At 42.4% G+C, this 13,923-nt stretch overlaps 1 protein-coding gene across 5 annotated transcripts in view; it reads left to right on the forward strand.

Annotated features, from left to right (window-relative positions):
* Nucleotides 1–13,923, forward strand: part of RNF213 (ring finger protein 213) — a 520,350-nt gene that overhangs the window by 348,784 nt on the left and 157,643 nt on the right. For all 5 annotated transcript variants that reach the window (XM_040345008.1, XM_040345007.1, XM_040345006.1 and 2 more), the window contains one exon: nt 7,314–10,865. In XM_040345008.1, coding sequence (XP_040200942.1) covers nt 7,314–10,865 — 3,552 coding nt within the window. The remainder of the gene's footprint in view (nt 1–7,313; nt 10,866–13,923) is intronic.

A 13,923-nucleotide genomic window follows, 5' to 3' on the forward strand; every position in this document is an offset into this window, starting at 1 on the left:
CACACTTAATCGGGAGGTGCCTGGCAAGAGCTGGAAGTTGGCTGGAGTTCCCCCAAAAATCCACACCAGACCCCTTATCTGAGCACATTAACCTGGCCGGCCGCAGAAAAGAGGGGGGGGCAGAAAGCGCCCCCCCCCCCCCTCCTGAACCGTACCAGGCCACATGCCCTCAACATGGGGAGGGGGACAAGGACCTCATCCCCACAACCCTGGCCGGTCTGCGGGCGGGGGGCTTATCAGAATCTGGAAGACCCCTTTAACAAAGGGGACCCCCAGATCCTAACCCCCCCCCCCTATGTGAATTGGTAATGGGGTACCATTTTATGAAGGAAGTGTAAATGGTTGTAAAAAAAAAAAACAGACACCGTGGAAAAAAGTCCTTTATTAAAAACAAAAAATAAAATAAAAAATCCAGCGGTGGTAATCCACTCTCGATCCCGGGGGCTCCAACTTTGTCGTTGAAGGGTCTGGAATGGATATTTGGGGGGAATCCCACGTCGTTTTTTAAATTGACAGCGGGGTTCCCCTTAATATCCATACCAGACCTGAAGGGCCTGGTAATTAAATTTTGAATGAATGAATGAATTCTCTCTGAATTGCCGGGAGCTGACAATTCATTATAGCCGCAAGTCAGTTTTAAATGACTTTTTTTCCTTCAGAAATGAAACTTTGTGCAGGAACTGTTCTAAGTACGGGAAACATGCGCTATTTCACATGCTTACTTTACACCCCCCAGGTATGAAATTTAAAGGAATATTTCACTTTTATTGATTCACTTTAAGCATTATTAAATTCACTGCTCCCGAAAAAACGTCAGTTTTTAAAACTTTTTTTTGCATTGACACATGTCCCCTGGTGCAGGACCCAGGTCCCCAAACACTTTTTAGGACAATAACTTGCATATTATCCTTTAAAATTAGCACTTTAGATTTCTCCTATTGACTTTAACAGGGTGTTCCGCAGCTTGAATTCCGCAGCTTGAATTTGCCGTGAACACCCCAAATTGTTCGTTGTTCGCCGAATAGGCAATGTTTGAGTCGAACATGAGTTCGACTCGAACTCAAAGCTCATCCCTACTCCTTGGCAACTGCCGCTGCGAAATGATTTTCTGTCACAAGGTCCCATTCTTCATCCTGCTTTAGAGTCGGTAATTTCCACCATGCTGAGGGCATGGAAGTCTTCTTCTCGGAAGATTTAAAATCGCACATGGAAGGCTTACGTCTCTATGTGCGAGGAGATGGGGTGGCATCCACGTACATATTCAGTTTCCAGGATCCTCCTGTTTTTGCAGCGTGTCGTGGATCAGAAACTTGCCTTAGGCACCATTAACATGATTACATGTTTTAACCATTAATATGTCTGCCTAGTCCTCTCCTGATAGACGGAACATAACCCTACAGTCAAGAGTATAAGGAAGCTGTGTTCGTCCATGGACTTCAGAGAAAAGTATTTTACGGTGAGTACAAAAATCCTATTTTTACTTACCTGACCCTTGGCTCCCCAACCAGTTTAAAATAGAACAAAGGAGAGGAGGGAAGTTGGAAAGGTTGAGGGGGGAAGGGGCAAACAGGGGGCCCGGAAAGCAGATGAAGGGGTGCATGCACTAGGACCAATCCACCAGCAGTGCAGCCAAAAGAAGAAGAGAAGCTGGCAGTGCTGCAGAGGGAGGCAGAAGATAAACGGTGGCTGCAGTAAGACAGTACAGCCGGCCCTCCTGCTCTGCAGGTACCCAGGTCCCCTTTTGAGCTGAAGGTGACTGGGCCCAGTACAGAAGGTCTGACTGTACTGTCTTATCAGCGGCCCTGCCTGCTGGTATTTAAAAATATGTTCACACCAGTGTTCAAAAAAAAACTCTTAAAAAATATTAACTTTAACCGAGTTCATTGTTATCGTGTAAATGTCAGGATATAAATGTGAGTCCATCAAAAATATTATTCCACCATCAAAAAAGTAAATAATCCATTGATGACACCTTCCACCCGGAAGAAAAGTGAATACTTCTTTAAATTGGTCAGTAGGAAGGGAGAAGTCTAGGTGCCAAATTTTCATCTGGTGTAACTGTTCTCGGAATGTCAGCATGATCAGAATCAGGTGGTAGTCTGATAGAAACAAGGGCTTAATAGTGGCTTTGTGTAGGAGATACAAATCCTTTTGGGACCGAAAAAGATATTACATTTTGGAATATCTCTTGTGGGGCACTGAAAAATTTACCATAGTGCAGGGAGAAGTCCCCTTAGGAATTTGACAAAAGCTAGAATCTGGAAGTTCCGGGATTTCAATTATGTCAGAGAGGCTGGAGGGTAGGAAAAGGGGGGGGGGGTTTGGGGGATTAAATAAATGACATTTTTTATTTATAATTTTGAAAAAAAGATTTAAAGTGCGAGAGGGGGAGAAAGTTAAGGGCAAAAAAAGATAAAAGAGGAAGAAGAAAACAAAAGGCAATAGGAAGGAGGTGGGGGTCAAGTAAGGAACAGTTCAACTAAATGATGTCCCGCTCATGAGAGGTAGCAGAGCTGAAGTAGGGAGTAAGGTAAAGGGTTATATATGTAGTTTGGGGAAGCTTATAGCAGTGTTGCAGCATGTTGGAGAGTGCAGCAGGAGTGAGGCTCAGCTATAGAAGAGTTTACTAGAGGTTACTGCACATTATTACCGCTCACTGATTGGTTGCTGAAAGTTTCAGCCTTCTATCATTTTTTATCCTTTTAGCATCCATTTATTTTCCATACATGCCAGCAGAGAAACAATAAGTGCCATACTTACACACCAAAACATGTCAACAGACACAAAATATATATATATTATAAATTACAGAAACATGTAGTGAGTGTGTGGGTACAGGAACTCAAGGTAAATCGCATGGTGCAAAAACACCATGCGACTTCTCTGTGGCTACATTAAAAAAAAAGGTGCAGGCTCCTTTTTTATTTCCCCCTAAAATGCAGGCACAACTCCCCATACAAATAAATGGGCTGTCGTATCCAGCAGATGGGGGCCTCAAACCCACTCTAGTGTGAGCCTAGCCTTGGGATGCAGGGCAGAGTACACATGTCAGTAGTGGGTAGGGCAATGTACAGAGAAAAGTAGGGCAGAGGACAGAAAATGACAGGACAGAGGATAGGGGTCAATAGGACAGGGGGAAACAAGACAGTGTACAGATGTCAGTGGGATGTAGAGCTGTGTATGGAGTTAGTTCGAGCAAAGGACAGTTTGCAGGGTTTAGCAGGGCAGAGGACTGGAAGACACCAGGGCAAAAGACTAAGCGTCACAGGGGCAGAATACAGGGAGTCTAGAGAGAAAAGTACGGGGGGGGGGGGGGTCAGCATGTCACAGTAAAAGGGGTCAGAAGAGTGCTGGACACAGTGCAGGGAGTGAGGGAAAATTACAAGGGGTTCAGGAGGTAAGAGTATGGGGATGGGAGGGCACAGTATGGGCGTCAGGAAGGCACAGTACAGGGACTGGGAGGGCACAGTACGTGCATAAGGAGGTTACAGTACGGGCGTCAGGAGGGCACAGTACAGGCCTCAGGAGAGCATAGTATGGGTGTCAGGAGGGCACAGTACGGGCAACAGGAGGGTTCAGTATGGTCAGTACAAAGCATCATTAGAATGCTAAAGTCTTGGTCCACTGAACATACTGTATGTGGTGGGAGTCCAGCCTCATACATGCATGCTCTATGTTGGCATGCAATATATGGGAAGTATGTTTCAGGAGAGCTGTGGACTTTGCAGTAGCAGGAGGGGCAGCCTATCTCAAAACGAGGGGGCTAAAAGATGTTATTAGAAGAGGTGTGTCAGAGAGTGTAGTTAATGGAAAGATTAATGGGTTTAGGCAGTCATGTATTCTTTAAAACGCAATTAAATGTATTTTAAATACAGCTGGCAAAAGTGTGCCTTTTCCAGAATGGCAAGGGTGAGAGTTGTCAGGCAGGGTGTGAGGCAGCTAGGGGGATTAGTGTCCACATGGGAGTTGGGGATGATGGGGAGGGAGGGTTAATGTGCCCAAGAAGGAAAGGGTGTTACCGAGGTAATGAGGCTACAGGGAGGGCAATATTGTAAACAGGTTAGGGTTCATGCAGGGTAAAAGGAATGGACGGCAGTGCTCAGAAGAGTTCAGCTGCTGCTAGAGGGCATACATGTCCAAAGGAAGTTCATACAAAGAGCCCACAAGATGTACACAGTGGACAGAGCGAAAACACGCACAATGTTAGGAGAAAACTGTGTATGTAAACAAAAAAAAAGCTATCCTCTTTTACACACAGTGCCCTATGAAGAAATTCGTTGTGAGTTAAAGTGGAGGTTCACCCAAAAAATCTATTTTTAACATTAGATTGAGGCTAATTACGGGAAGCAGAATCGGGTGTTTTGTTTTTAAATCAATGCAGTACTTACCGTTTTAGAGATAGATGTTCTCCGTGGCTTCCGGGTATGGGCTGCGGGACTGGGCGTTCCTATTTGATTGACAGCCTTCCGACCGTCGCATACAGCGTGTCACGAGTTTCCGAAAGTAGCCGAACGCCGGTGCGCAGGCGCCGTATAGAGCCGCACCGACGTTCGGCAACTCATGACGCGCTGTATGCGACCGTCGGAAGGCTGTCAATCAAATAGGAACGCCCAGTCCCGAAGACCATACCTGGAAGCGGCAAAGAACATTTATCTCTAAAACGGTAAGTACTGCATTGATTAAAAAAAAAACACCCGATTCTGCTTCACGTAATTAGCCTCAATCTAATGTTAAACATTTTTTAAGCTTTAAGTTCTACTTTAATTACTGTGATTGCAGCAAAGTGACAGAATCACTGAGGAAGGGGAAGCTGCAGAAGAAACTGCAATTCTTAGATAGAAGCAAGTCACACAAAGGATAGCAAAAGATATAATCTGTATTCATAAACCCCAGCTATGTTTGCACATCTTGGGGAGAGCTACAGTGGGGAAAATTATTATTTGATCCCCTGCAGATTTTGTAAGTTTGCCCATTTACAAAGAAATTAATGGTCTATCATTTTTATCATAGGTGTATTTCAAATGATAGAGACAGAATATCAAGCAAAAATCCTGAAAACATTATACAAATGTTATAAATTGAGTTGTAGTTCAGTGAGTAAAAGAAGTATTTGATCCCCAAGCAAAACATGACTTAGTACTTTGTGGAGAAACCTTAGTTGGCAAGCACAGAGGTAAGACGTTTCCTGTAGTTAGTGACCAGGTTTGCACACATCTCAAGAGGTATTTTGGTATTTTTTTTTACAGATCCTAAATCCTTTATGTGATGAAAAAAAACAACGTTTTGAAAAACGTCAATTAAAATTACCGTGTGTGGGGGAAAACATTGTTTTATGTCTTGTGAAAAACGACCCAAAAAAATTGAAGCATGCTCGTTTTTTGTGTCAATTAAAATGATAGTGTGTGGGCAAAACAACGTTTAAAATGACGTTTTTAAACCCGCGCATGCTCAGAAGCAAGTTATGAAGCTAGCTTCAATGGAAAAGAGTGCTGAACGTAACCGCGCTTTGCTAGAGCATTTTGAAAAAACGATGGTGTGTAGGCAACGTCGTTTTTGAAAATGAAGTTTCAAAAACGTCGTTTTATTTCATGATTTAAAACGTCGTTTTTTTTCATCACATAAAGTGATGGTGTGTACGCGGCATTATAGTTTCTACTGTTTACTCCCCTCCGGTGCCACATTTGGCACATTTGGCACCTTTCGGAGAAGCGGGTACCTGTTTTTGACAGGTAACCTGTCCCCACTTCCGCCGGACCTCAACGCGGCGAGGTACATCAGAAGTCCAGCTCCCTCCTCCTTCCCCCGCCACCGGGGCAGTAAGAGAACACAGCGAGCTTCGCGCATGCGCAGTAGGGACCCGGCCGTGAAGCCGCTGCTGGGTTTCTTTACTGCCAATAGCGGAAACATCAGATGGATGGAAATGTCAGCTGGGACGCTGACATCGCTGGACTCAAGGATAGGTAAGTGTCCTAATATTAAAAGTCAACAGCTACAGTAGCTGCAGGCTTTTAATTTTTGGAGGGGTGAGCGGAACTCAGATTTAAGGATTAGAGAAGATTTGTAAAGAAGAGTGGACCAAAATCGCTCCTGAGATGTATGCAAACCTGGTCACCAACAACAAGAAACGTCTTACTTCTTGCCAACAACGGTTTCTCTACCAAGTACTAAGTCATGTTTTACTTTGGGATCAAATTCTTATTTTACTCACAGAACTGCAACTTAATTTATAGCTTTTTTTTTGTTTTGTTTTTTTGGGTTTTTGGTAGGTATATTGGGCCAGATTCACAGAAGAGATACGACGGCGTATCTCCTGATACGCCGTCGTATCTCTGTGATCCACCCGTCCTAACTATGCGGCTGATTCATAGAATCAGTTACGCATAGCTAGCCCTAAGATCCGACAGGTGTAATTGACTTGCACTGTCGGATCTTAAGGATGCAATTCTATGCCGGCCGCTAGGTGGCGAGGCCATTGCGGTCGGCGTAGAATATGCAAATGACTAGTTACGGCAATCCACGAAGATCCGCGCGTTCGCCGCAATCCCGTACGTCGTCGCTAGTCGTTTTTACCCGTCGCAAAGTTACACCTGCTTTAACATGGCTTATCTTTAGATAAGCCATGTTAAAGTATGCCCGTCGTTCCCGCATCGAATTTCGATTTTTTTTTTTGCGTAAGACGTCCGGGAATACGAAACGCCGTAACGCACGTCGCATTTAAAAAAAAACGTTGGGGCGCGGTAATTTCGCGCAATGCACGTCGGAGCATGCGCAGAACGTTCGGCGCTGGAACGCGCCTAATTTAAATGGTGCCCGCCCCATTTGAATTAGGCGGGCTTGCGCCGAGCGCATTTACGTTACACCGCCGCAAGTTTACAGGTAAGAGCTTTGTGAATCGGGCACTTACGCTGTAAACCTGCGGCGGTGTAACGTAAATGTGATACGTTACGCCGCCGCAGAGTAACGTAATTCTCTGTGAATCTGGCCCTCTGTCTCTATCATTTAAAATACACCTATGATAAAAATTATAGACCCTTCATTCCTTTGTAAGTGGGCAAACATACAAAATTGTCAGGGAATCAAATAATTATTTTCCCCACTGTATACAACAATATCCTCAACAATTTGGCTATCCTGAAATGATCATGCATTTAGAGGTTTATGGGGAAAAAAGCGACATAATTACGTTCGTATGGCCAAAAAAAAGAGGTGCAAGACTATACTAGTTGCTTTTAGATAATGGGGTTTATGTTAACTTATTCAAATGTCAAAGGTAAGATGTTTAACTGAACAATATTATTTATTTTTACCTGCAGGTTCCCCGAATAGTGCAAAATGGTTTCATAGACTTCTTCCCCAAGATTTCCTGCTGCTCACCAAAAGAGGTTCTCACAAAAACTACACAAACTGATGAGACCGTTTATGAAGTTCCAGGAATGGACATTGAGGAATTTCGTAGTGAATGTTTCCAGAGACCATACCAATACCTGACACTCTTTGACATGGGACAAAATCTAGATACCTTTGTGTACATAGAAGGTCACACTGAAGGTGACCCAGCAAAATGTCTGCAGATGTTCCTTCTTTACTGTGGCATAGTCGATCCTTCTTGGTCTGAACTTCGGAACTTTGCATGGTTTCTAAATCTTCAACTAAGAGACTGTGAAGCTTCAGTGTTCTGTAACCATGAATTTGTTGGTGATACACTGCAAGGATTCAAAAACTTTGTGGTAAATTTCATGATACTAATGGCAAAAGACTTTGCTACTCCTTCCTTGCATATTGCAGATCAAAGCCCAGGAAGATTTGGGATAAATCTTGATGGAGTTAAGGAACAAGACTTGGTACCTTTTTTATTGCGCAAGAGATGGGAGTCTGAGCCACATCCCTATATCTTCTTTAATGAAGACCACGCCTCCATGACATTTATAGGATTCCACCTGCAGCCCAATAATGCTGGTGGGGTGGATGCCATCAATCCTAAAAATAAGTCCATTATCAGAGAAAATGTTATGTCCTTGCAACTTTATGAAGGCTTGAGGCTTCAAAGAGTGCCCTTCAACACTGACTTTGACCAGTTGCCCAGGCATGAGAAAATAAGCAAATTATGTATGGTGTTGGGAATTCAGTGGCCGATAGACCCTGATGAAACATATGAACTCACCATGGATAACATGCTAAAGATTTTGGCAATCAAGATGAGATTCCGATGTGGAATACCTGTGGTTATCATGGGAGAAACTGGTTGTGGAAAAACCAGGCTGATTAAGTTTTTGTGTCATTTGTGCAAGGGATTTGTTGAAACGGAAAACATAAAACTTGTTAAGGTTCATGGTGGTACTACTGCTGAGACAATCTACCAGAAAATTTTGGAGGCCCAAGAAACTGCACAAATCAACAAGGCAGAAGGATGTGAAACTGTGTTGTTTTTTGATGAAGCAAACACCACTGAGGCCATTAGCAGCATCAAAGAAGCCCTGTGCGATCACACGGTAGAAGGAGTGCCTTTGCAAGAAGACTCTGGACTGCATATCATTGCTGCTTGCAACCCTTACAGAAAGCACACTGATGACATGATCAAACGTTTGGAATCTGCTGGTCTAGGTTATAAAGTGAGAGCAGATGAGACCAAAGAAAGACTTGGCTCTATTCCACTGAGACAGCTTGTTTATAGGGTGCATGCTTTGCCACCTAGCATGATGCCACTTGTATGGGATTTTGGGCAACTTAACAATGAGACCGAGAAGAAATACATTCAACAGATTGTGTTGCGCTTAGCCAAAGAGATTCAGCTTTCTACTACTGACATCCAATTATTGACAGACGTCCTTTCAGCCTCTCAGTCCTACATGAGAAATAAAAATGATGAGTGCAGCTTTGTAAGCCTCAGAGATGTGGAACGTTGCATAGAGGTCTTCAAGTGGTTTTTTAACCGTCATGAGAAGCTGTTGAAACATTGTCTATCCCTTGCACAGAGAAGGAAAAGTACTTACAGTGTGGTAGATAAATCTGCTTGGTCTCTAGTTCATGCTGTTGGCGTGTGCTATCAAGCATCTTTGGAAACCAAAGATTCTTACAGGAGGGCTATATGCAAATTCTTTCCTCTGCCTTATAGAGACCCCACAAATATTTTTCAGGAAATAACTTCCATTCAAGATCTATTCTTGGCAGGTGTACAGTTAAGGGACACCATTGCAAGAAATCTTGCATTGAAGGAAAACCTCTTTATGATGGTCATATGCATTGAGCTTAAGATTCCATTGTTTCTGGTCGGAAAACCTGGAAGTTCAAAGTCTCTTGCAAAGACTATTGTTGCGGACGCTATGCAAGGCCAAGCAGCTCATACAGAACTGTACAAGGACCTTAAGCAGATCCACCTGGTGTCTTTTCAGTGTAGTCCTCATTCAACACCAGAAGGAATCATTGGTACATTTAGGCACTGTGCACGATTCCAGGAGGGGAAGAATTTAAATGAATATGTGTCTGTAGTTGTACTTGATGAAATAGGGCTTGCAGAAGACTCTCCTAAAATGCCTTTAAAAACACTTCATCCTTTGCTGGAAGATGGATGCATAGATGATGACACCTCACCACACAAAAAAGTTGGATTTATTGGTATCTCTAATTGGGCTTTAGATCCAGCAAAAATGAACCGAGGGATATTTGTATCCCGTGGTGACCCAAACAGAAAAGAACTGATTGAAAGTGCAAAGGGAATTTGTTCTTCTAATAACTTAATTCTCCATAAAGTTGTACAACACTTTCTTAGCTTCTCAGAGGCTTATCTTGAAGTTTGCAAAACATTGAAAGAACAAGAAAAAGAATTCTTTGGTCTAAGAGATTTCTACAGTCTAATAAAAATGGTGTTTGCATTTACCAAACAGTCCAAAGACATCCTTACCCTGGATGAAATTGCTAGGGCTGTCCTGAGGAATTTCAGCGGGAAAGATGAGGTGAATGCCTTGGACATTTTCCTAAGCGATCAAAAGAAAAATATAGCAGATATTAATACAATAGATTTGATCATGGAAAACATCAGGAGTGACAGTGATGATTGTCGTTACTTGTTAATATTAACCAAAAACTATGCTGCATTACAGATCCTTCAGCAAGCTTTCCTTAAAGAAAACCAGCCACCAGAAATCATCTTCGGCTCCAGTTTTCCAAAGGACCAGGAATATACTCAGATTTGCCGAAATATCAACCGTGTTAAGATTTGCATGGAAACTGGAAAGATGGTTATACTGCTTAATCTCCAGAACCTGTATGAAAGCCTCTATGATGCTTTAAACCAATACTATGTTTATCTAGCTGGTCAAAAATATGTTGACCTGGGCTTAGGCACACACCGTGTCAAGTGTAGGGTCCATCCAAAATTCAGATTGATAGTCATTGAAGAAAAGGAAATTGTGTACAAGGATTTTCCAATTCCACTGATCAACCGTCTTGAGAAACATTACTTGGATATAAACACATTCCTAAAAAAAGAACACAAGGTTATTGTTCAAGAGTTAGAAGGTTGGGTAGAAGATTTCGCTAAAGGCAAGCAAAACTCCACCATTGGTAAAGCCCAAACATACCAGCCTTCAGATGTTTTTATTGGTTACCATTCGGACACGTGTGCCTCAGTTGTCCTTCAAGTGACAGAGAACATGAAACAATCTCATACTTATACTGAAAATAAAACAGATGTGAGGAACCAAGCAGAACAAGTCTTGCTAAACTGTGCCACACCTGATTCTGTTATCCGCTTAGGCCGCAAAGACTTAATTGATGAGTACTTCAAGAAGCAGAAACATGGTTCATTATTAGATTTCCTCTGCTGTCATGTGACAACTGGATATAATAATCATACCACTTTTACAGAGGTACTGTATAACTTTTCTTCAATTTCTTATACTTATACTTGCTATTAGTATTTTTTTGTAATGCACTTGAAAATTGTGGTTCATTTGGTAATCAACTACGTAAGGGCCTATTTTTAAATTTTAAAAAGTCCACCAAGGATTATTTACAAATAAAATGATTAACATAAAGTCAGTCCAGTGGCAAAAAAACTCCATACTTAAGGTAAGTCATATATTCCTAATTTTACATTACCTACAATTTAGAGAGGAATTTAATTTGTTTGGTATTAGGCACATACACAGTGACAATAGTGTAGCTGACATTGTCCAGGGTGCAGTCTAGGGCCAGATATCTACCGCCAATATCAAGCAGATTGTCGTGGAGTGTGAAGTTGACTGTGTTCTTGATTGCAATCATAACCCCATTTTTCTTAGTGGGGCCTGTGGCATGGTAGATGTGGGTACATTTTTTGTTGGTGCAGTACTGTTCTGCAGATGTTCTTCTAGGCAGGAAGGTCCAAAGATTAAGGTTCTAGTGTCCTTCTCCTTTGTGTGTTCTCGGGGGGGGGGGGGGGGGGAGATGCGGGTTAAAGAAAACTATGAGATAAAGGGTAAACGGGAATATAGCAAGAACTGACAGCAGTCAAATGAAACTGGGATTGCTGTGATGTTATGGGGTGCAAGTTCGTGGAGCAATTTGCAACGAGCAAGGCATCCGACCGAGGCTTGGCAAAGTGCATCACGTGTGAACCCAATATCCAGTAAGGAGTTAGTTGTTGTGCTTTTTCAAGGTCAGTTTGCCCCCACAGTATTTATTATGAATTATTTTTAACAAAGACATTTTTGAATACAAGTCAATCTATATGACATAGTCTATAATATGAAACTTATTCACGGAGACGTATGTTCATACAAAATAGCTACATTTATTGGTTGACAAAATATAAATATTTACATGAAATTAAAATACCAATTGCGTTACATGAACTACTTGAAAATCAATAAAAATACCCACAAAATGGGCATGCAGTCCCTTTGACATAATGCTGTCATGACACATTCTCAATTGGTTCAATAACCTTGTGTAAATGACAATGAATCAGAACGTCTGTATTTCACACAACCAACCGTTACTATACTGCAGGTAAGTAAGTGGTTAACAATGTGAAATAAATTGGACATTTTCATTTTTCGGCATGAAAAAAACTTTGTTTTAAAAAAATTTCGATCTAAAATGATCGTGGGTGGGCTTCACATCGTTTTTCGGGTTCTGAAAAACGAGAAAAAAAAATTCAAACATGCTGCATTTTTTAACAACGTTTTAAACAATGTCGTTTTTCGGGTTGTAAAAAATGATTGTGTGTGGGCTAAAACGACGTTAAAAACCAGCGCATGCTCAGAAGCAAGTTATGAGACGGAAGCGCTCGTTCTAGTAAAACTACCGTTCATAATGGAGTAAGCACATTCATCACGCTGTAACAGACCGGAAAGCGCAAATCTTCTTTTACTAACACGGAATCAGCTAAAGCAGCCCCAAGGGTGGCGTCATCCGCATGGAACTTCCCCTTTATAGTGCCGTCGTACGCGTCACCGCACTTTGCTAGAGCATTTTTTTAAAACGATGGTGTGTGGGCAACGTCGTTTTAATGATGAAGTTGGAAAAACGTTATTTTTTCTACATGCTGAAAAACGTTGTTTTTTTTCATGCCGAAAAATGATTGTGTGTACGCGGCATTACTCTCTAATACCATGGGGATTATTTGCTTTGGTTTAGACTGTTAGTCACAAGTAATTTCCATGTGTGATCAGATTTAGCCATATATGTGCATTGCCCTCCTTGTCCATTCAACCAGGGTAGGTAAAATGTTTTTTCTGGTTTCTGTGACAAGAGACCCTATTGTTTCAAGCAAATCTCTGTTCCAACATCTGCTTGTAAAAGTTTACAGATAGCTAATGTATTTGGGCACTTGGCAAATATGAGCTAAGGTGTTTTTTTTTTCTCAAAGGTCCCCAAAAGGACAAATGGACCGCTCATAGTTCATCTAAGCGACTCTCACATTTTTGCCAGTAAATTTTAAATGTATTATTTTTTTTGTTCTTCATAGCCCACGACATAGTGCTTACCAGCATGGCGAGTCTCGTCGGAGGGTTGGATGTTCCTCCTGCGATTTAGTTGTGCTAGTTGAGATGAGTCAGTGATGATTCCACATATGTTAAGTAGTTTGAAGCCTTCCTCCACTGTGGAGATGTTATGTTTGATCCCATTTTCGGTGACTATGATTTTGGTGGGGAAGTCCCATTGGTAGGGGATATTGTGGTTGTTGAGCGGTTTGGTAATAGTGTTAAAGGGGTGGTTCCCCCTAAAACAAATTTCTAACAATACATTCGTAAGACTGCTTACACTGCGGGTAGGCTGGCTTTTGTTTTGTTTTTTTAGTACATACCTCGATATCGCCGTTTCGTCCCTTGGCGGTGGGCGTTCCTAGTTGATTGACGTTCCTCCGACGGGCACATACGTGACGTCACGACTTTCCGAAAGAAGCCGAACGTTGCTGCGCAGGCGCCTTATAGAGCCGACTCTATACGGCGCCTGCGCAATGACGTTCGGCTTCTGTCGGAAAGTCGTGACGCGCAGTATGCGCCCGTCGGAGGAACGTCAATCAACTAGGAACGCCCACCGCCAAGGGACGAAACGGCGATATCGAGGTATGTACTAAAAAAAAAAAAAAAAGCCAGCCTACCCGCAGTGTAAGCAGTCTTACGAATGTATTGTTAGAAATTTGTTTTAGGGGGAACCACCCCTTTAAGTTGTCTCCTCAGTTGGCGGGTGTGCTGTGAGAGATCAGCGTACAGTTAGAGATTAGCGTATGGGGCTGAGAGTTGACCAAGATGTCTCAATTTGAGTAGAAGTTGGTCTTTGGCATGAAAAAATGTATTCTCATCAGAACATCTTGTGGGACTTCTGATGGGAGGGGTTTGGGAAGACAATGGATTCGATCAATGATGGTTTCCATGGGGGTCAAATGGAAGTGTGGAAATTAGTTTCCTGGCGTATGCATTGAGATCATGCGGCAGGATG

The sequence above is a fragment of the Rana temporaria genome, chromosome 3 (assembly GCF_905171775.1).
Source record: "Rana temporaria chromosome 3, aRanTem1.1, whole genome shotgun sequence".
NCBI classification, from domain to species: Eukaryota; Metazoa; Chordata; class Amphibia; order Anura; family Ranidae; genus Rana; species Rana temporaria.